This window comes from Maylandia zebra, linkage group LG20, assembly GCF_041146795.1.
Source record: "Maylandia zebra isolate NMK-2024a linkage group LG20, Mzebra_GT3a, whole genome shotgun sequence".
Taxonomy (NCBI): Eukaryota; Metazoa; Chordata; class Actinopteri; order Cichliformes; family Cichlidae; genus Maylandia; species Maylandia zebra.
The window spans coordinates 31,842,557-31,866,844 of record NC_135186.1 but is presented as its reverse complement, the minus strand read 5'-3'; the positions used below and the strand labels follow the sequence as shown (position 1 = coordinate 31,866,844).

At 40.0% G+C, this 24,288-nt stretch overlaps 1 protein-coding gene across 4 annotated transcripts in view; it reads right to left on the bottom strand.

The window, feature by feature from the left end:
* Positions 1-839: 839 nt before the first annotated feature.
* The window catches only part of sall4 (spalt-like transcription factor 4), a 29,378-nt gene continuing 5,929 nt past the window's right edge, over positions 840-24,288 (bottom strand). The window contains exons 2-6 of one of the 4 annotated variants that reach the window (XM_076877924.1): positions 16,503-16,635; positions 8,052-8,199; positions 3,561-5,993; positions 3,172-3,479; positions 840-3,045 (exon numbers count right to left, since the gene is read on the bottom strand). In XM_076877924.1, coding sequence (XP_076734039.1) covers positions 2,608-3,045; positions 3,172-3,479; positions 3,561-5,993; positions 8,052-8,118 — 3,246 coding nt within the window. In that variant the 5' untranslated portion in view covers positions 8,119-8,199; positions 16,503-16,635 and the 3' untranslated portion in view covers positions 840-2,607. Of the gene's footprint in view, positions 3,046-3,171; positions 3,480-3,560; positions 5,994-8,051; positions 8,331-16,502; positions 16,778-24,288 lie in introns of those variants that run through there. The other 3 variants (XM_076877925.1, XM_024806354.2, XM_012921584.4) reach the window with 3 other exon arrangements.

Here is a 24,288-nt window from a genome sequence, read left to right as displayed (position 1 = left end):
CAGCCACTATGAAAGCATCTATCGTGCGTCATGTTTCAGATATACGCATAAAACATTGCACTATCTTTGTATCTTTTTGTTGTCTGTAATGCTGCTTCCTTAACCACAAGGCTTTTCCCAGCAGGTAGCTCTGCATGTTTTGATTTGGCAGATTTTTACACTAGATGTGCTTCCTGACACATCCCCAAAGGGATTTGTGTATCCTCAAACTGGGGAGCTTTTGCTTGGTAGGGTGAATGTGTAAACCACAACACTACAGAGCCATCTTTTTGTTAGCCCTTACAAAATCTAAAATGATATTGCATAAAAGGTACTATTAAAATGAGCTGACATGCAAACAACTCTCAACAAAGACATCTGACGGTTATGATTGCCATTCTGTATTTTTGCATTACAGGTTTCTCTGTATATCTGCTCACTCTGTTTGCCTGGAACTACTTTGTATTCCATAGGGAGACTTATGCAAACTAATGGATCATTTCAAAATTCCTCAGGAAGAGGCCACTGTGCTGATTACCAAAAATGGACGATTGGATACCATGCTTCAGTTGGGGATGCAAATAGTTTTTCGTTGAGAATGCAAACTGGCAAAGGATTAATAGCTCCTGTTGGGAAATGAGAATTTAGAAAAAGAAAATAAAAATTGCAGTAGTTATTGAAGGGTGAATTTATGTAAATAAGGGATTTTATGTACATTCAAACAAGCCTGTGTAGCCATAAATATTAGCCTAGAGGTCTGGCTAGCACAATGCTGTCTAGTCTTAAGGCTTTTTAAAAATGTATTTATTTATTTTCATCGCTAAAGTTCGATGATCTTTGAAGTAATGACAGGAGGAATGTTGAAAAAGTCACCCTGATTTTATTTTTCAAAAATCAGAAAACATTTATGTGAAGGAAACCTTTGGAAAAAAAAAAAAAAAAAGAAGAAATATTTACACTGTAAACGGATCAAACTGGCTCAACATTACTTGAACTGTAGAGACAACTTGAAAGCAGTTTCTGACATGGTTGCTAAAGAAAGGCACAACTTGGCAAATGCATATCAATAAGGAATGTACAGCAGGGACCTACAAAGCACTTGGACCATTCTGAGTTGTGTAAAGTGTCAGACATACATTCATTACTGTTCAACTCAGCAGGTTGAGAGTGAGAAATCTTATCGCATTATCGGAAAAACTAAACTAAACTATGTACCCAGAAACGTACAGAGCATTGCATTGAGTGTAAGGGGCATGTGGGACAACTAAAATCTAAGAGAGGTAGAACTTACCCCTAAACTCAAGCACTGTGTAATATAAATAAATTAATCATGCTACAAGTTGTATATTACCGTAAACAGCTGTTTGTTACAGGAAGGAAATACACATACAAATGTTGGCTTGACCTCTTCCCCTTTTAGCCAGTACAATTAAGCAGTGACGTAAATGTATCTATACAATGTAAATGAAACTAAAACCTTAAATAAAGTGCAGGCATGAGAACATTAAGCATGGGATAGCCTTCAGAGCTCAGCCAACAAAATTTTACTCCGTAGTTGTAGAAGTGGACTACGTGGGTGTAAAAAATGATTTTAGTAAGCTGACAAAGATGTGATATACATGCCATGTCACAACACAATATCTCAAGTCAAACAGCACCTTTGTTACAACCAGATGGTGCCATGAAATCAGACTAGGCACTTGGAAAAGGGTACAAGTTATTAACTACTGTATCCTGGCGCCAGTGCAACCAAAATTCAGCTATGACTGAACTGTTGCACTTTGAGAGATTTTTGCATTGCCCATTACATTAATCTGATCAGAACGCCTCTTCAATTACAGACAAGCTAATAACATTTACCACTACAAATATGTACAATATCATGTAACCTATGGCACACAACAGGAGGGGGAAGTAGTATGGACACATGTGGTCAAATACGTCATTATTTCTGACTCATCAGGCTGGCACGTTCAGGTTATTTTCCTATTAAAGTCAAAATCCTTCAAAAGTATCAAGGAGACAGTCTTGAATTAAAGCAGTTTCAAGTAAGTTATACATTCAATTTCTGGAGAGACAACAAAACAACTCACTGGGGAAAAAAAAAAAAAAAAGGAAAAAAAGAAAGAAAACAAATACCCGCATATATAATTACATGAAATAAAATACAACTACAGTAGTTTTTAGGGATGCACCAACTGGAATCATGAGCTTGGGATATTGTCATTCTCCTCCCTTTCTGTACCAGGGAACCAGAGAAATCTTTTTATAACTAAATTAATAAAGTTTTTCAGCGCTTCATCATGCCATCAAAGTTTATGCAACAATAGACAGACATTAATCGAAAGATCAGCAAGTCTTCTTTGTCAATGTCCTTGAAAAAAAATAAGCTGCTGTATTGATGCATCCCTAGCAGTTATACAGATTTGACTAGTAATAACACTTAAGAATCACTGAGATCAGGAGGAAAATAGCTGCAATAAAGTTAATTGGACATTTTTAACCAATTTAACAGCAAATCAACAAGGATTTCTCAGAATATTGATTGTACCTCAATAAAGAAGAGAGACATTCACAAAAGTGAATGTGTTTATTACCTGATGGATAAAGAAAGAAAGACAAAGGAAACTAATTAACTGCTATTTTGCCCTCTTCCATGAAATGTGGAAACTGTGATTTTGGCACACTGTCTGAGCCATTTTTCTCAATTTCAGCCATGGTGGCAGGCAAGCCTGAGTGGGATCCATCAATCTTCATGAGGCCTCCAGTGGAGCCAATCAGGGGCCCACCAGCAGGGCTCCCAGGGAGTGGGATGCCACCTCCCTGGATGACAGAAATTTCATTGGTCTTCATGGTCAGGCCACCACTGAAGGTAGCAGTCGCATACTGGTTCCACAGAGATGGGTCAAAGTTCATCGGAGGAGCGACCAGCTCTTTGGGGGCCTGCATCATTTCTGGCATCATCTTTGCATCTGGGGTCATTGCAATCAACGCCATGGGATTATCTAGAGACAGACGCTGGCCACGCCTTGATGAGTTGTTCCACATGTGGGTGCCAATATGAACCTTAAAAAAACAAAAAAAAAAAAAAAACAAAAAAAAAAAACCAAAACACTTATTTTTCAGTACATCATCTATATACATGAACTCTAATGCCTAATTTAACCATTTCTCAGACAAGTGATGACTCACCTTTAGATTTCCCTTCGTTGTGAAAGCCCTGCCACAAATGTGGCAGGCGAAAGGCTTCTCTCCTGTATGTGTGCGCTCATGGATCTGCAGGGCACTGGCAGAGGAGAAGTTCTTGCCACAGACATGGCACACATGTGGTTTGGCTGATCGTCGTGGTGCAGGGGAGACTGAGGAGGGCATGGCTGTTCCCTGAGGCACATGGGAGCTGAACAACCCGTGAGGGCCCAGAGGATTCTCTGGGGGAACTTTCATCTCTAGACTGGCCAACGTTGGTGGTATCCTCATGAAAGGCATGTTACTGGAAGCTACTAATACAGAAAGATTGAAGATTAGGTCTACACATTCAAGATGACAGCATCTAATACACTTCACTCAACTTGTAAACTTACCATAGTCTCCATTTGAAAAAGACATGCCAGGCTCTTCCTTAATTGCTTTTGGGGTGAAGCTGCTGGAAGCTGTGAGGTCAAGTGCGCCACTTGACTCATCTTTAGCGTCACCTGACTCTGGTTTTGACCCGCTCTGGGGAAATTCATCAAGAGCAGGCTGAGGAGATTTGCCATTAAAGTTGTTAACTGGAGAAGAGGAGCGAAAAGACGCAGCCGAGTCTGAGATGGAGGGACTACGGCCGTTTTGATACTCCTGCTCTCTCTGAGCTGGTGGGGATTCTTTGGATGTTCCTTCACTTTCTGAAGTAGTGCTATTTTGTCGTTTCAGTGCAAGAGCATTGGAGAGATTCTTCAAAACATCTAGGCTGGACATTACAGGGGCTGCAAGCTTCTGTGGTTGCTCCTCAGCGGCAGATGGCAGGGAACTGGAGGAGTCATTTGCTGTCTTGTTAAGCTCTGGCTCTTGATCTTCCATGCTGGCTTCAAATTCGTTGGCGTCGATAGACTTCTCTTCTGGGAGAGAAGGCACAATTGCTTCTGCTGGTTCAAACTGGTTTTCTGGCATGGGGGTGTTGGGGATCTGCCCACCCATGTGCATGCGAATGTGCTGCTGTAGAACCACTGCATTTGTGAACTTTTTCTGGCAGATTGGGCATGAGTGTTGCATTTTAAGAGGAGTGCTAGCCCTGTGCACACCATAATGAGCCTTGAGATTACCCTTTGTGGTGAATGCGCGGCCACAGATTTTGCACTTGTACGGCCTTTCGCCAGTGTGTGTGCGATAATGCATTTTGAGTGAGCTCTGACAACTCAGTACCCTATGGCAGATCACACACTCATTGGGATCACCAGTCTTCTTCTCCAGTCCATCCACCATCTGCTGAAGTTTTGCTGTTCCAGAGCTTTGCTCCCCTAAGAGAGAATTACCATTCATGTGGTGCAATGCTCCAAGCATCTCTTTAGCATCTTTCTGGTTGGGCTCCAGGCCCACGTCTTGGCCATACACAGACGAAACATTTGGGGAGCCATTACTTGTTGATGGCGAGGGTCTCTGGGAAAATGGATCACCCCCAAAGCCATCAAATGTTTTAAACCCTGGCATGGATGATGGGCTGAAAACAGCCGCTGGGTGACTTAGCACAGGCTTCATTTCGGTTATGTTTGACTCATCCATGGGTACGGACATACCAAAGGGAATCCCACTGCTGGTCGGAATATTGTCAAGGTGCTCGGGTACAGGATGAGGATTCATGCTGATGTTGGGATATTTGTCTTTATGCCGCTGGAAATGCACTTTGAGGTTTCCCTTGGTTGTGAAACGGTTTCCGCAGATGTTACACTTGAAAGGCCTCTCCCCGGTGTGAGAACGCAAATGAATCTGGAGGGCACTGTCATTGCCAAAAGTCTTTCCACAGTATTTGCACTTGTGCTTGTATAGTGGGTCCCCACTCTTTGATTCCGGTGGGATGTTCAGCATCTTGGGCTTCACTTTTTTGGAGGCATCGATCCCTGCCTGGACTCCACTGAACACGCTAGGGAAACCCAGAACACCTGAAGACTGTGGCATGAGTACTGGTAAACGTCCGGCTAGATCTGGAGCACCCTTTAAAAGGTCTGTGTTTGATGTCATCGAGCCCATTCCTGCATTCAGAGCAGGAGACATGCCAGTGGGTAGAGGTAGTTTACCTTGCTTTAGTTTCTCCATGGAAAGGCTCTGACTGCCGGTTCTTTTTCCTATCAGTGCTGCTGCAGCAGACAGTTGCTGAGAGAGATGTGCACCAAGGGCTCTCAGAGGATCCATTGTTGACTCTACTGATGATTGGAGACTCTGTGGGACCATCATGGCTATTTGGATTCTGATCTGTTCGGTGAGCTGGATTTGCTGTAGCTGTTGCTGCTGGAGGCACACTAGCTGTTCCAGGATTACTGGAATGGCCTGCATGGCATCCTGTGAAGTCTGAGAAGTGTTTGAAGGAATTTGGGAAACAGCCACTTTAGTGTCAGCCATGGTTTCAAGAGTAACATTTGAATCTTGCCTTTTCGGGGAGGGTTGGAAAGTCATCACAGGACTAGCAGACATCTCTCCCCGATCCTGGTGTCTGGAATCATCTGCATTTGCACTGGACTCCTCCTCAAATCTTTCCAGCTGGTCTGTGTTGGCACGCGATGGAGAATGATTGCTGGAGTGGCCGTCTTCGTGATCACTGGCAAGGCCTTCAGAAGAACCCTGTGAATATTTCTCGGGCTCGTCACTGCCGTCTCCATCTTTCATGATGACCACTTGCTGACTTTTTGTGCAATTTTTCTCATGTTCAAGAAATTCTTCTTCGTCGAAGAATTCAGCACAGCACTTGGTGCACACTCTGGTTTCATCCATTCTGAACCTCTTTACTTCATTTCCAATCTCCTCAGCGGAATCACCTTGATGAATCCCTTCAACGAGAGAATAAAATATTTACATTAATACTTCTCATACAATTACAACCATGTTCGTCAAATCAAATAATGTAATTCCTGTAACACATTAAAGGCTACAATGTTTTGTTCATTTGTCAAGATCTGAGATTTTGCTGATTTGGTGTAATGTACTTATTCACTGGCTCACACCATCACATCTAAAAGGGTCCCCCCCCGTTTTGTCCACTCTCTCTAGGTAACTGCACCAGGCTGTAAAAATTGTGAATTGCTCTATTGTCCAAAGGGCCTGTAGAGGGCAATCATTTATCTTTGGCTACCTAGAACAATGTCCACAGAAACAAAGAGCTACAGATTGAGTATCAAGTTACACTCAAGTTAGATTCTGAAAGAAAAAAAGAAAAAAAAAAAAGACCCCCCCCCCCCCCCCCCCCACCACCAAAAAACACACACAAAAAAGGAAACACCTTACACTAAACTAACCCCAGAAACAATAGAAACAATTTCTCTAAATTGCAGGTTTTATATTGTATAAATGAGAATGGCTCAAACACAAGACAGCTTTACATTTATTAAAATACTTCCCAAGCATTTTTCAGTCTTTTGAAAGATTGATAAGTGCTCCAAGTGAGCATTTTAATTTGTGTGCTAACCAGAGACCATTTCACAACTGGGTGTATTGTTAAATGCTAATGCCTGGAAGAATGGGGGGTAGACCACCTGTTTGCATTTGCCCAAGGAATCTGCTGGACTTGTTAATTGCTCACCAGGCGGCACTGAGGCGGTGTCACGAAAAATTTGCAAACAGCATTACATTCTGATCCATGAGGAAGCGCTAACTATGGCTCTGCAACACTGTTAACGTCGACTGGAAAAGCACCCATGACGCAGCTTAGCAGCATTTAAAACTAAAGAAAAAAAAAGTCCTTATCAGAGCGGATCCATCATTAGATAACTACAGGACGCAGCACACTCGCTCGCCACTTGACGGCGCATGAGCCTCCTGTGATCACCTTTGGTGGACAACATGAGGAGGTCAGAGATAACCGTTCAGCTTATGCGGGCTGAATAAGATTCATGCATAACCTTTTGGCATTTTATGCTCTACAGTTCATGAAAAAAAGGAAAACTTGTCATCCCAAGTTTTCTAATTATGAGGGCTACAGCGGCGCTGAAGTTTGCTTATGGCAACACCAAAACGCACCCCCACCCAGTCTCCACAAAAAGGCCACTGCTCCATCCCCCACCTCTCCACATATGTACGAAAGGAAACAGTCATGCATTAAACTGGGGGATTTATTGCCTTTAGGTCGGCTTACTACAGAGTCATATTTCATACAGTTTTGGGTACCTTTGTCTGAAACTTCCAACTGAGGCGCAGATTTGCAAATAAACTCTCGCCAGATTACACAATTATTAATTACAAGGGGCAGAAAGTACGGATAATTATAATTACAGCAGAATAAACTGTAACGATACCTATGGGAATCCGGCACAAAGAGTCAAAGGTACTGCGCAAAATCTAAAAAAGCCGATTCAAATTTAACAGTAAAACCAGCTCGCAATACGTGAATGAAATAAAGTTACACGACAGGCATCCTGACCAAATTAGGTAATTATTCTAAATGTAAAAAGCGTAAACAATCCAAAATGTAGCAACGTGCCCTTCAATGAATCAACAAAAAGTTCAAAGTACTTTACCGTCTTTAATTTAGTCCGCGAAACAACCTCAATTCATTCATTAGAATCAAACCGTCAATATAAACAACGAAACAAGACAAAACAGAGCCAAGAATAAACGATGCTTTTCGGCTTTTACCAAAAAAGAGAGAGACAGAAAGCTTACAATGTTTCAATTTAAAAGAGCCCCTCGTGGAGCACCTGATTTCTAAATGTGTCGCTTCTCGACCGAAGTTTTAGCCCCGGTCAGTTGAGAGGGACAGCAACAGGTCAAAGTGCGAGGAGGACAACGTAAAAGCAGCCCCTCTCCACACTTTTAAATAAAATGTCGATACTGTGTCATTCCTACATGTTAACTTTTCTTGCCAACAAGCTCATCTTTTTGCGTAAACTTACCATTTTCCATCGATCCGGGCTCGTCGGAGTTGATGTGCTGCGGTTTGGCTTGCTTGCGCCGCGACATAGTGCGACCATCAGGAGCAAAGAGTTACAGACAAATTTCCTCCCCTTCTTCAACAGATTCTTCGGCTCGGAAAATTAACCCCTGAAGTAGAAATGCGCATGTCAACGTAATTATTATTATCAATAATGCATTGCGATTTATCACGGTCCCCTGACAGCTGATTGGCTCTGATCCAAGCGCTCACACATTATTTAAATGCGCTCCCTATTGATGAGCGGAGCAGAGTGCCAGAAGGGGGCGGGAGGAGCCATGCTAGTGGATGGCGCTCTGGATGGAGGCAGGGTTAATAACACCCAACTTATAGTACTTTTCCTTGTTCAGGAAAACTATATTTTGCCTGCCACAGAAAGACAAAGGCGACCGAGAGTTCAGCCAAATATTGTTTCTTTGACTTTAAACTCAAAGCAGCGAAATTTAATGATCCGATCCTACTTTATGCCATTTATTTTCATTAAAGCAATTTATTGTTTATGGGTTTTTGGCCATCCCTTTCCAGGAAACTCCACATATTTTACATACAGCGTTTTGTATCCAATAGCATCACTGTAGACTAAGTAGGATGTTCCTACAGGGAAATATGGCAAAATAGTTCTACAGAAAGTCAGTTTATGCTCATCAAAACATAGGCTATAACCATGTACATGCACATATGTGCCCCTCCCTTTAATCTTTTTAAAAAAAGAATATTGTGCACTAGTAAATGTTGATCTCCTAAATATGAAACGTTAGAGTAGTTTTGTCTCAAGGATGTACACTAATGGAGGGAACACAGTCATCTAAGGATACCGTTGAGCCATAACAGGAAACAGAGTCAAACATGAAATGAAAACAACGTCTTGTTGGTTATATTTGAATGAATGAGAAAGCCAAACGGTCAAGCTCCCCCACTACGCAACTCTTTTTTCAAAATAGCTCAAAATTGTGTGGTTTTGCATTGAAGGAGCTGGTCAATAAATTATTGTGATGCTAGGTGATGTCCCTAACTGCTGTGTGGTTAACCATTTGCAGTGGTGTATTATTTATTAAAGAGGCTGAATCTGTCACTGTATTTCCTGCTGCTGTACTCGCCATAATAATGTTGTTTTGTCAGGGGGGGAAATCAAAATAAAGAAGAAAAAAAAAAAACAAGGGTTCTGTTATGGGATCAGGATGATGCTGGAATGACTCTGTTGGTCCTGCTTCACATTAGCATTCACATTGTTGGCACAGTCGGTGTGCCGAAAAAACATTCCAGGAAGTTCACTACACATCACAAAGGAGAATTTACAAAGGGGGAACCTTTATTAATGCAGAGCACAGTGATCACCTCCTGCATGTTTATAGCTCACCACACAACAGCAGTCACCCACAGATTTCTAAAGGGTGCTATATGTTCCGGTGGAAACACACAGTCTTGCTGCAGACTGTGTGTGGGGCAAAGTATAGGAATAGCAGAATATGGTTGTAGTGTAACCTTGGAGTTCTATTTGTAGGTCTTTTTCGCAGATTAACTCATGCAGACATTAATTGGTATACCAAGGGCATACTAAAGTGTTGCTTTCATAGAGGACAGTGAAGGTCACTGTAGTTTGACAAAAGTGTATTTTGGGTAAAATTATGCATGTTGACAGGAAAAGAAGCAACAGGCATACAGATATAAAGCTTGTAAAGGGATTAAACTGTTCGTGGAAGCACAATTGACACATAAATGCAGATCTTGTAGTCTATTAGGCAAGTTAGGGCAAGTGTGTTCATGCTTCATAGATTGAGGCTTGAACGTTAAAGTTTTAAGAAAAGCAAAAAACAAATGTATAAACCGCAACACTGTAGTTAAGGCTGGTTTTCATGCAACTTCCTATGTGAAAATCAGATCAGCTTGCACTGTATCCTTTCAATTTTTTTTTTATTTATACAAAACATGTTTTTGACCCTGATAAGTTCAGGAAACATTTTTAATTTGGATTTTCCTTTTAACAAGTAGCTCCATGCATGAAAGAGTGATTGATACTAGGAGAAAGCGCTGATGTTCATTTAAGAAAATATCATTTAAATGACCTACAGACAGGAGTATGCAAAGTTTCAGTAACTCTTGGTGATACTGGCCTTTCTACCATTCTCTATCACTCTAAAATGCCTCAGTAAGTGTTATATAATGCCACAGCTGATAAGTGTGAGACAAAGACACAGCATTATATTCAAATAAACAAATGTCCTTTAAGGGACTTGCTGAAGGTGAAAAAGAGGGGAGTGTTGTCTAGACAGTTTATAGCCCCAATAAGAAACCATACTTCAATACGCTCTTCTTCAACATTCAATCTATACAACTTAAACTGTGCACAGTTGTAAAATTTGGAAAAATGGCTGACTGCTTGGAAAAAAGTTCCATAAGTAAATAATCATAATTAAATATACCAGCGAATTAAACTAAAAACTGTTTTCTATTCGACACACATTCTTGCTTTGTATAATGTAATACACCATCGAGACATATAGATTCAATGGCCTTGTGTTGAGGTTAGACGCATTTGTTGGTGCCTGAAATCTATAGTGATCATTTTGCACTGTTCAGTTTCAGTTATGTAATTTTTGAGAAAAGAGAAACGGCAGTAGAAGAGGCAGCGAACGCAGAAAGCAAACCTAATACTGTGTCCTTGACCAGGTCATGTATCTGACAATAGTATATCTACACTGGTGACAGAAGGTCTCATAAACGGCCAACAAGGCAGCTTGAAAACAGCCTCAGGACAGTAACTACTGAGTTATTATTTTCTATATCCTGGCCTAATTTTCACCCCCTCCTTGTCTTTTCACAAGAGAGTGCTGTGGGGTAGAGAGACTTTAAGTTTCTCAGATGTGTCACTCGATGAGCTTTACGACGACCTTGCAGCGGACAAACAATAACAGCCTGACACTTGCTCAGGAATTGTGAATTGAACATGTGTTTTTTAGGACTCAGTAAAAGATGAAAGGCACAGAGCAATCGGGGAAGGGTGAGCCATTTCACCTCAGTGTGACAATCAGTGCTGCTGTCAAAACAAGCAGATTTGTTTTTTAGCTTTATTTCTGGAAAACCTTTACTCTTCCTTGCTGTCAAATAAAGTGATATAAACAGAAGCTTGCAGAGTTTGAAGAAAACACACCACGTTTGGCTTTTTTCTATATATTCAAGTCTAAAATAAAAGGTAGAGGTTATATTATTTTGTAAAATTGTGCATTCTTGTGATAAAACCTAAAGGCTCATAGCACATAAAAGCTACTACGCAGTATCATTAGCTATGAATCTCTTTGACATGACCCTCATCAACACTCTTGATGACATTTGAGTGTCATTCCCGAGCTCCTTGATTAAATTACCGACATTACACGTGTTAGATTGCAAATAATTAACTGTCTACTGGAGAAGCAAAAGGGAAAAATGGCATTTTTGTTCTATGTAAAGACCTAAAAAAACACCATGCCAGGCTGTCTGACCCTTTTAGATGTTTTCTCACCAGCAGGACACCACAAATAGTCTTTTAATGGTTGACTAGCTTCTTGCTCACTGACATCAGGATTTCTTATGAGTGTATTTCCCAGATCCTGTTTTATTATTTTATCCTTTGATGGCTTTCTTCAGGTGCCCCTTAAAACATTTCCTCCCTTGTAGTCATAAATAACGTCATTAAATTTACACAAAGGACAAAGGGGAATAGTTTTTTTTTTCATGCAAGACTTGAGTCCCATGGAAAGGGTAAGCAACGCTGAGGATAGGAAAAGAAAATGAAAACAGTTTGGGTGACCTTTTTTGTTACTTAGGTCCAGTGATTTCCCCCTTCATATTTGTCATATCAGAACGTGAGCGCTGCTTGAAGGCAATCAATGTGCCTTTTCTTAAGACTATACAGTCATTTTCCCTGCCACTGTTGATTTTCAATCACCTAAACATGGCATTATCTAGAAAATACAAGTATAGTGGCTCTCTGCAATTACTATAGTGTCCGACTGTTTTCGTTATTGATCAGCAAACACCCTTTGCAATGTCCTCCTTTTCATGAACATGTGTATTTTGTTCTTTTGTTTGGTAGCATCGGCCTAGAATAGAGGCTGAGGGCACTGAGGTGAAAGGTATTGGATGTTTGCTGGCTGTGCCAATATTGTTTTTCCCGGTGAATGTTTCTGTTTATGTAGAGCCTATTAGATAAACCAGCTGGCTAATTTTCTTCATAGATGTAGATGGGTTGTCTCTAATAATTTCTTTCTTTTTAAAAAAAACAACAACAACAACTTGTCTCTCTATTTAAAAATGGACTGCACGTTTTGTTACCCTTCTTGGAAATTTGACCTTCACTGTGCAGAACATTGTACGTGCAGAGCTGGATGCTAAAAGGCTCTTTTAACATTTGTTTGCTGAAGGGGGAAATTTTTCTCTGTCATCGTCGTAAATGTGAAGTTAAGTCCAGGTTCAGTCCAGGTCCAACATGCAGCCTGCAGTGTGGAAACCTGACATTTCCAGTGGACATGTGAACCTTTCAGAGAAACAGGACCCATCTGTGTGCATTTAGTGCAATAAAAGCAGTTAAGCTTTTTAAACAAAGAATGTTTACTTATTTGTGCATTCTGCATTCTTCATGGGCCACTGAGTGTGAGTCTAGCTTTTTTTTCTAAGAGGTGTCTTAATTATTTTGGGATATATAAAATATATCATTTCAAATAAAATTTCAAATATATACCATTTCAAGTAAATATAAAAAAAAACCCCATTTCATCGAGGGTACTTGATTATAAAATGTTAAAATTTAACAAACGCGTTTCCATGTAAAGAGTTTAACCGGAAATTGTTATGACACCTGGGTGGAACAGGAAGTATAAAAAAACTCTTTAAACTAGATCTGTGTCTTCAGAGATAGCGAGATGAGTGCTTATTTGTCTCACACCACTGACTGAGAGGATGGGGGGTAGGGGCCTGAGGAGATTATGTGCTACAGCATTCCACAAACAACTTCTACTCTGCTCGTGAATTCTTTGATTTTAGCTTTCGGGTGTAGTTTCTGCCCAAACTGAAGTAACTGTTTCGGCACACAATTTTAAACAATTTCAGGCGCTGACATCACAAAATGAGTCAGTGTTGGTTTTATTTGTTAAGTCCTGGTCTACAGTGATGGCAACAGTTTAATATCCAGCTCAACTCTGAGTGTGGGATCTGTGTGAATGTGTGTGTCTGTGGCACAGGGGCTAGCGGGTGAGGGGAGAGATCAGTGGCCCACACATGGCTGTAATTTAATGGAGAATTGCCCAGTGGTTCCTGTGCAGATGTAAACACAGCAATAGTCAGGCTTTTGTTATTGCATGACTATGACAACTGCCTTCATCAATAAACAATAGAGTGTTGGGGGAAACAAGGGCTCACTGTATGAATAGAACCCCACTGTGTCCACTTCTCACTCTCGTTTTTTTTTAGTTAGAGCCACAATAAAGAAGTCTGTGCAATAATAAGATTCGATACCTGAATTTACACATTAAAGAAGTTAATGCACAACCACAGATATATCATTTTTAAGACGCTGTTTAAGAAAATAAAGATGTCAGGGAGAAAAGCATTACAATAAGGCACTCTTAATTTACAAATCTTGATGGGATTATCTAAAGGAATTATAGTTTGGGGGATGAGGAGGTGAAACTTAAAGAATCTGCGACACAATAAACAAAGAGATAGGGAGAGCTGGGCAGTCCACATCAAGCTGTGAGTCAACAGGGGGCCAATCATTCAAATCTGAGATGCAATCTGGGTCAGGGCCATAAAGATTTACAGGGTGGGAAGTGGTGAGCAGAGGGGCTGCAGGATATCAGTCCTCTCGCACTTCTAATTAGCTTATGAGAATATAATGGTTATACAGCAGTACAGCGCACCATCCAAATTTGGTTATATATGTTCATTTAAGTTAATGAATAATCACTCTCAAGCGGCGGGATGAAAGGGAAAACTATGTACAAATAATTTAATTCTAACATTTCTCTTATTGTGTTCTTTTGGAAGATCACATTGTTTTCAGTGTCACCTGAAGACGAAACTAACTCAGCTGGTTCATGGGGAATGAGAACATGTATGGTATGGTGCCAATGAAACATTAATGACTGTAACACGTCTTTGTGTGTCAGCAATGATATCATGGGGACACACATGCTCAGTTTTTGCAAAAAAGCAGAAAGTCTATCTGGAATTTCTTATTGAACATATAAAATCATATTAACCTAAAACTGCTTAAATATGAGAAGACAAAACTGAGTGTTGCCATAATGCTGACATTGTCAGACATGGATATTTTTTTTAAAATATCTGGGAATAAACCTTTAATTTTTGCATTACTAGTGGCAATGCAACCAGATCTAAAAATAAATAAATAAGTAAATTATTAAATGCAAATTAAGTGGTAGATTTACCATCAGCTGAAAGCACTCTAAAGGGCCCTTGGGAATCGAAAGGGTAAATCTTTTCTAAATACAAAAGAAACTGGCAGCCTATAGCACTTGACAGTGAATGCGGTGGCCCACAGACTTTAAAACACCTGGTGGGCTTTGAGTCTCTGGGTGGAGGTTTACAGTGGCTGCAGACAAAGACAGCCGTGGACCTGACGTACCAGATGTACTGACGGCTTTTTGTGAGCACTGAATGAAACTGTTTATCCCCTCGGCTTCTGCCTATTGTATTCAATAGTATTTACTTGGGGGCACTTAAAAAAAAAATCTATTCGCATTTCCTGTAAGACGAGCAGCCTAAATATCATAGTTCTTATTACTGTGTGATCATAAAAACTTATTAGAAGTATCTTCCTCTTGTCCCATGCAGGCTTACATGTTGAATAGCACTCTGATTAAAAAATTACAATAAAAAATAATTGAATAAGACTGCTAATTCTCATTCTTGTGAATACAGTTTAAAAAAATCAGATCTCATACTACCACAAGTACTGCACAGGAACATGGATAAGGGTGCATTATGGTTGTTATAGCAACCACAGAAATGGCTTTTCTGCTGAACAATAGTCAGATGGGTCTTTGGGGAGGCCCAGTGGCAACTCCCCCCCTCCACACCCACATCTGCCGCCCTCACATAGAGACTTATGGGATGTTCTGCTGATTATTTTCTGTCCTGCTTCCCCCTTTCAAAACTGACAGGCTGAGAGAAAGAGAATAAAATTAGGAATTCTGCCAACATCTGTGGAGGGGCTGTGGTGTGGTAAGCTCTGCTGTGACAGTTTAGATAGAAAGTTTGAAAAAAAAAGAAACATTTGGAGAGTGTGCTGAATTCATTCGAGTCAGTGGAGTTGAAAGGTGTGTGACAAATGGTCTTATGAGCTTTGCAAGGTTTATAATGGCAAACAATTTAGAGGAAGAGTCAGTAACAGGCATCTGAAAAGGGCTGTGAATAATAACTTTGCATAGGATCCAGGATAAAATGCAGGACATAGGTCACGGTATCTATTATTCTCAGACTGAATGTATACATTTTATGGTACAATTACTTTTTAATGTTTCCTCTAGCAAAAACAATGAATTCGAGGGATGTAAACAGCCTCACTCTCTCCTGTAATATAAGGAATTGTTTGAAGTATAGAGAGAAAAGGGGTGGGGTTACTCTTTAACAAGCAAAACTGTAAATTAAAAGCTGGATAGAAAGGAGAAAACCCTATAGTGCCTTTGTCTTTTGATTTCTAGACAGCAGCCTTGGAAGAATTGGATCGAAGCCACCTGCGTGTCTGCAAAGACACCATGCAGACCGAATACAGTGCTTAGTAGAGTCACATAAAAGATCCCAAAGCTGGTGACTCCTAATATAAATAAAAGTCCCAAATCTAAAAACAGGATTTATTATTAACAGGGCTTATTAAGCTCTCGACATCAGTTTTATTTATTTTTTCCACGAATTATTGACAAAATTTTCTCAAGCTGCATTCCAACCTTTGCAGCGTATCACACTAATTACTTTATTGATTCATACAAATACAACTTAAAAGGAGGGGAAAACGATAAAATTCAGCTAGAGCACATGAAAGTGGATTTTTCTTTCAGAACAAACATTCAATAGATGTTTTAAAAAGAAACTCTCTGCAATGAAGCACTCAAACTTGCATTGCTTGTTTGAATCCCTGCCCTATCCAGTTAACTACTGATAAATAAGTGCTTTCTCTCAGGTATGCTTCTATTTAGCATTTACATGCACACACACACACACACACACATGCAAGCACAGATAAACAGAAAGTAATCTTGTCGTCATCATAGGTAGTGACCAATGATGCATTTACAGGCAGGAAAAGAAGGCAAAAGAAAGACTTTAGACTTCCCCCGCATCCATATTGATTAAACAAATTTGCCACAAATCATTTTACAAATGCCCAGCGGGGGGCTATAGAAGTTGGTGGAAATACCCCATTCATGCTCCGTCCTCCCCGCAGGGCTGGAACCTCGACTCTTGGCTCGTTTAAGCGTGCTGACAGTCTCTGATCCTCTGGCCATCTGCGGGGTGGGCTGGTCAGCGCCGAGGGGTCTTTGTGTTCTAAACTTTAGGAGATTTAACAGTGAAACTAGGAGAAAAAAAACCTCTTAAGGTGAAGGATCCCCCCCATAAATCTGGTTTCTAGCTCATTTGCAAGACACACAAATCAAACTGTGAAGTCAAAATGGCGAAGAACTAAACTGAAAGGACGCCTAAGTGAAAAACGTCTGTATGGTGAACAGTTTCAGTCAAACTTTAAGTGATTTTTTTCCCACTGTAGCTGGAAAACAAGTGGCATTCTCTGCAGCACATGGCACATGCCTGTTGTGCTCTTTCAGTGACTCATACAAATTTGGAAAAAGATTAGCCCCGCCTCCCTACCCACCACCACCACCACGCTTCTCTTTGTGAATGAAAATGGGAGGAGACAGCTTATGTGGAATCTATGTAAGAATGACTATTTTTGAATGCAGGTGGGTGTGTACATGTGCTGAGTTGTTGTCTGACAGAGGAAAATAACCAAAACTGCTTCGATTTTCTTCTGTTTGCAGCGGCTGCTTTTCAGCTGTTGTCATTGTTATTGACTACTTGATTTTAGCTTTTTGATAATGCAAAATTAACACAAAGAGGCAGGATACAATGCAAAGTAATGCAGCACTGTGATTTGACCTGCCTGATGAAAACCCTTTAAAGAAACTTTTATCATTCACACTCTCCAGGTCCTCCAAATGTTGAAGTAAACATCAGCAGTCCTCAGTGTGGCTGTTCTGTGTAAAGAGGCCATTCCTCCTCTTCTTATAACCTCAAACACATGGTAAGCTCCTATTATTTTAACTGCTTCCAGTTACTTTAGATCTCACTCGACCCCTGAGTGCAATCAAGGGAAGGTATGGCCACATTAAAACAACCAGGCAAACCACAGCTTAGGTTACCCTTGTTATAAAAATTGATAACATAAATGATTCATTAGTGATGTTAATTCATAAATAATTCATCTTGAATCTGGGAACAATTGTGAATGCTTATATATAAATCCTTCAAATTATATTTTAATTGAATATACATGACTAATCTGGTCTCAGATCTATTTTAAAACTCCTGTTTTTTTTTTTCTTACTAATCATTAGATACATGTGTCTACTTTTTTTTTGTGCCTCTGTCTATACAGAAGTCCAAAGATGATGATGAGTGGGCTCAGAGGGAACAGCTGAGTTTGTTTCTGTAGAGAACAACAAACTGGTAATGCTTACAACAGCTGTGCGACCCAAGCGTATAAGAAGGCGCTACTGAGTGGGATTTTCACCTGTGTAACTATACACATAAAGTAGCTTTGTTATGATTAGCTTCAAGTCCGATTCATGCACGTACAAGCACGTGCTCCGGATTATGCACAGCTCACGTCCCGTCAAACATTTACTGGAATATTGAATCTATTCCTGTATTGCACAGCTCATAGACGGGCCCTAAATGCTTCCCCAGAAACTCAATCCAACAAAACAGGCCATCGCTCATAAAGATGCAACATGAGTGATGTGAGCAGAGCAAGTTATAGTGACCCTGGGACACACAACTCTTCCCTTCCCCAAACATGCAAATTCCCCTGCTTTCTACACATTTTTGATCTTTAGTAAACAACACATCGGATTCATTACAACATGTGTCCATACACAAGTTTTGCATTACTTGTAAAAAGTTTCAGAAGAGCAGCAGCTTCTTTCAACAACAGGCTGTTCATTTCATTCTGCTGCCGGTCGCTATTTGACAGCAGGTTGTTTGAGCTGCTGAGTCGTTTTTCCTTGCTTGCTGCTGCTGTTTGCATTGGTTGCAGACTGGATGACTGAGTAAACAAGAAATTGCTAATAATAAATTTTAGACCAGACAGTTAAATATCTTGCAAACACATCGCTCTGTATAGTTGGATGCTGTGTGCATGAATATGTTTTTCAGATAAATATAAAAGTATGTCTAATGAACCACCTCCAGTGGCTTAAAACATGAGAATGGAGCTCACGTTCAATAATTACAAATTCATATTTTGTATGCTCATCGATAGTGCGTAGGTTCCCACGTGCACACTCTGCTATGTAACTCGTCTTCAACTCTTTCTACCCGATCTAGTCGGAAGTTACAGAGGCTTGGTCCTCCAGACAATGAGATAAATATACTACTCCACCCTTGCCTGCAGATTTTTCTCATAAAAAACCCTTTGATAGTTTAGCCATCTGGCTCAGCCAAAAAAGTCCTCATAAAAGAGGCCCAAATAAGGTCAGGGGTCACTCCCTCCCTAGGTCAGGGGCCCTGGAAGGTTGTTATAGTGGACTTTACTAAAGTTGTCAGCTCAGATCCCCTTGACAAATTAAAGCACATTCTTCTGTTTTTTACTAGTATTCCATTACAGTCAGACTTCCCTAAAGGAAATGTTTTTCAGGACAGATGAGAGGTCGGTTACACTGATATGAAATATGAACTCACCTGGGTAGTGTAGGTTGGGACATGAATCATTCGTTTTTCATCAATATTTGATGATCAAAATCCAGTTATTTATCAGTGTTGACCTTTTTCTTTTCAAAACCATTATCTATGTGCGGATGAGAAAACGGCCTTTACTCAACACGTAGTACATTAAAGGTGCACTGACAGCCTGTCATTAACCCTGACCTGTCTGAGCCTCCGTCCAAATGTCCAGAGGATGAAAGGCTCGGACTGGAGTTATCTCGCAGACGCATTTAACTGACTGCTTTCTGTGTGTCAACACACAGAAACTGCCTGCTAACACGACGCAGACACTGGGAAGTTTCATACACAGACTGCAGAGATTTCAAGCTACCGTTTCCCGTTTGCAAACTTAAAATTGGACACATTTTGATTTCTTGCTCAACAATTGAATGTTTGACTCATGTTTGTAAGGTTAATATGAGGCTACGGCATAAATCATAGCTTAGCATGAATACAAAGAAAGAAATATGTTTGGCTGAGTCTCTCCAACGGTTAAAGCAAAGCAAACAAACAAACTGCATATAAAAGATGGCATTTAGCCACTGAGATATCACTGAATAATTGTGGAAGTTGGGGTCGTAACCAGGGTTAGCACCTGTAATCTAATGACCAGTAGAATGACCAGCTACACTTCCAGACCATATTAACCTCACAGCTGTTTTTAAAGCCTGTATTTTGATGGCTGACAGTGGGGAAGAAATAGTAAAACTGTGAGAAAGACCAGGGGAAAAACACAGCAGATTGGCCTTGGTATGGAGTTGAACCCAGGTACCTCAGACTTATAGCATATCTATGCAATCTGCTCAACCCAATGAGCTAAACAAGCACCCTCAACTGCTGTTTTAAAGCCCTTTGGGGCATTTTGGCCACTATGAAATGCCCAAAAGGAAGCCACTACATTTTTGTTTTTCTTTTTGAAGACATTAGTGACCCATTTAGAGAAGATGGTTGTCAGCTAACGCTAGCAAAAATAATTAAAACTAGCAAGGTATATTTAAAAAAACCCTCCAAACATTTAAAGCTTTTTGAAATAATATATAGTATATATTATAAATCCTAACGCTTGATTTTCATTTTTATCATTAAATGAAATTTAATTTGCGTTCATTTCGCGTGTCACGTTCAATAGCTGTCACTGCTAAATAAAGAATTGAGATTATGAAAGAGCGGCTGATTTTCCCTAACAATAAAAAAATATTCAAAATAAATACCTGGAGGAATTACCAAGATGGCTGCTTAGTGGTGAGGCTTTCAGATGGACTTAGGTTCAACCAAGGAACAATGAGGTCACATACAAAGACACATTGTTTCTTCCTACAGATCTGAACCAAGCTAGCAATTTAGCATATAGATACAAAGCACTGTTATTTACAAATGTACTACTGTCATCTAACTCTGTAAGGATGAATGTAAATATACAGCTTTATCAGCCATAAATAAAAGACAGATGGGCGGAAACATCTGTGGCTATATGACAAAAAAGGCGATTCTTTTTAAACAGGCACTAAATCATTACAGAGATGAGGTGGGAGAATAGGAACTGAGCATTCATACATCTGTCTTTATACCCTGCGACTTTCACACATCTAAGGATGTGTTTGCTTTCACCCCACATGCATTCAAAAACCCATTAAAAAAGTTGAGCAAATGCTGAGCATATGACAGCCCCTATGCAACTGTGGGAAGGACTACACAAAGGCAAGTGTTTTCCACCACACAGCTGCTCAGTTGGAAATTTGTCTTGTTCCTATTGTCTTACTCTTTAAAAGAAGTGCTAAAGCTCTCACTCCATGCTCCAGTCACTTCCTAAGAAAGGTGCTATTGGATGATACATGTGGCAGAGTGTCCAGTTTCAGGGGAAATGGTGAGAGAATTAGTAGGGGACGATGAGCTCCATTAAACACTGAAGAAGTGGACCTGGAAAGGGTGTCTGGAGTAATCAGCGGTGCACAATCTACAGGTGGGGTATGGGAAAAGAACCCCCGCCAGACTAAAATCATATCTTTAATGACCACAAAGTGTATAATTTTTTATTATATCTTCTTAAAGAATTAACAGCATTGTTATTATAAATAAAACAATAATAAACTACAAAAGCAAACATTGCTTTGAGGCGTTAATAAATGATTTATCATAAAAAAATTGCCTTTTTTTCTTATATTTTCTGTAAAATAAAGTTTAAAATTGACAGAAATAGAAAAATAAAGCCTTCAAATTCCAAACAGACAAATCGGCAAACCTTTAAAAAACACAACCCTTTTGACGCTGCGACTGAAAATGAGAAAATTTTTCTCACAGAACTTTTGCCTGAGGGTCCGAGTATGAGGGGGGGGGGGGGGCTCCATCACAGCACACTGTTATTAATCTTAGTTAATTGTAGGCTTCTCCATTCAAACACCACACAGCTGTATTTTTCATCATTAAGCCTGTGTTTATAGTTGGAGGAAATTGGCCTACAATGTAAGTGATAGATAATCAAATCTCAGGAAAACTAACAGCTTGTGGTCAGCTACCACAAACCACACACTGTTTATCCAAGCATTCATGCTCTGAACATGGGAGAATCTATTGAAATATGCTTTAAACATGAATTAATCAGTTACAAAGCAATCTGAGCCATTGTAACTGTTACCTAATTTACAGACTGTGGTTGTCTATACAGAAGTTTTATTTTTTTTAGTTATTATCCATATACTTGATTTTCACTCAAATGTCACTATTTGATCTATTTTACACTTGTTTTTGCAGTGTTTCAGGGAAAACATCTTACTTTTTAGTCGACCATATTGGTTAAAAGGAACTGTAGTTACTTGTAACAAGCATTTTAGTTGTGCTCCATCTTAACCAATCATAATTGATTGATTGATTGATATTTGTTTTTGCTAACATCAGCAGCATCCCGACTGAGGAGATTCTGCATAATAAATACTACTTAACTTCAAGTAATGTCTTTTGCTTTACATGTTTTGTTCTGTTTTTATATTGTGGTCCTAATAAATTTATAGAACGCTTCAACTTATATAGTTTTTTTAAAGCACCTGATTTAATGTTTTCTTTCATGTACTTTTCTGTGAGTTGGATGTGGCATTCCTTCACTGGCCATAACACAGCTTGCATTCCATTTGTTGCATGGTGATGGCATCCTCCTTTGAAAAGGAATGCATCATGGTGGAATAATTGCCCTACTGCTCTCAGTCCACTTAGTTAAAAGGGATTCAGATGGTTTGGGATCTCTGTCTCTCTTCCCCCTCCACCATCTCGCCTCTCATGGGGCAAGGAGAAGAGGAGAGTCTGAGGGGGATGGGTGTTTGACTTGGGAGAGCAGAAACTGGGAGGGGGGGGTTGAGTATTTACATAAATGGCCAATCTAAGTTTTTCAACCTCCATTTTAATCTACAGAAACTAAAGGCAACCTTTGCCCTAAAATGACGACCCCGTCTTCTCCTTATCGATATCTAAAGTTAACACGTAGGCTGGCATTCCACAAAGATTCAGAGCATTAACTTTCCAACAGAAAGTGACGCGCACAACTAACAGACATGGATATTGGATTATTGCGGCATTTTAGAGGTCACATGATCCTCTCGGATCATGCGCACCTCTCGTCGGCTGCTGGGAGGTCCACCAAGTCTCGGTGGTGGAACAAGTGTGATCGCATGAGGCTGTGGCTTATCTCAGCCTACACATGCATGTTCACACACACCCCCACATGCACACATCTACCTACATTGCACTTGTTAAGCATGGTTTAGCAAGCATAACAGGTTCTAGAGTTTTAAAGTAATTTGCTTTTTAAAACTTTCTAGTGGGTGTATCGCTCATGAAATACTCATTAATGCGCACTTAAATTAGTCTCTGGCTATTCAACTACAGGACGATACTTCTAATGGAACAATAAGTAAATAAAATATACTAAAAGTCATAATTTTTATTAGGAAGAGTAGCTGATTTTAAAATAAGCATAATTAACTATGATTTAAAAAGGCATCGTGTGCTTTGGAAGTTTCAGTCATCCATAAACATTTAGATGCTTTTATAATATTTGAAGTTGATTCACTGCTGCTTTCACATCACTCACCTTTTCAATTATATCACTGACTGTCATTTGCAATACTGTACTATCATACTTGTGTACTTTTGTCCATCCTACTGTCTCAATCTTATGTTTTCGACTTCTCCCTGCTGTGGTGCTAATTAAAACAATTTCAAGGACAAAAGAGGAGAAGCTATTGTATCGCACAACCAGCAGTGCAACAGACATGGTGTCAGAGGCGTGCAGTTGTCAGGGATTAGCTCCCCTTTGCTGGCACAGATGGATACATCAACCACCACCAGTGATGAGTGGCTGAGCATGGACAACTGCCTCAAAGGAGCTTCTAGCAGGAATTTAGGTCCAAAATCATACAACAAGACAACCACATCTGCATTTTAGGAGGATGACACGAAACAAAGGGTCAGTTTTGATTAACCTGTTGCACTGCAGATTTGTGGCAACAGACTAAACCTGCTGATCAAGATAAACATAATGCATATTCAGGCATTTGAAGCAGGTTTTGTTAGAAATAAAGAAAGTTGATTGGAACCACCAAATACTGGCACCACTATTTTGTCCCACATTATGAAATCATTTTATTTATATATTTTATGTAAATTAAATTAAAATTCTCTGTATTATATCAGATAATAATGTAGCTATAATAATGCAGCTGGAATAGTATTATTAGCTGTTCTTCCCACCCAGAAACTGGCGACTAGTCGCTCCTATTTATGGGAACAAACATTCCCAACACCCAGATCTTTCTTCACATTCCTGAGCTTTGTTGAGCCAACCCCCTTTCTAAAACAGAGAGATCTGATGGTGACAAATCTTCAAACCAACTTCCTCTTTTTCCTTTCAACTCAAGTAATGGCCCAGTGAACTGGATTCTCTGTCCTGACTCACATCCTCTGTGCCATAATATTTATGCTGCCTATTCAAATGGTGGCATGATCAAATTGCTGCATGAATCACACCACAGGCACCAGCTCACTAAATTACATCCTGACTAAGAGTCTGAATATTAGTCTGGGATAATGTGATATTAGCAACAATGGCTTACTTTCCCTGTATTATTTATTAAGTTAATTTAATGCACCTCTGATTACCGCAGCTGCTTGCCTAACCTGAATTGCGTATGAATCTGGGTGGAAATCTTGCTAACTGTGGCGCTGACAGTCAATGC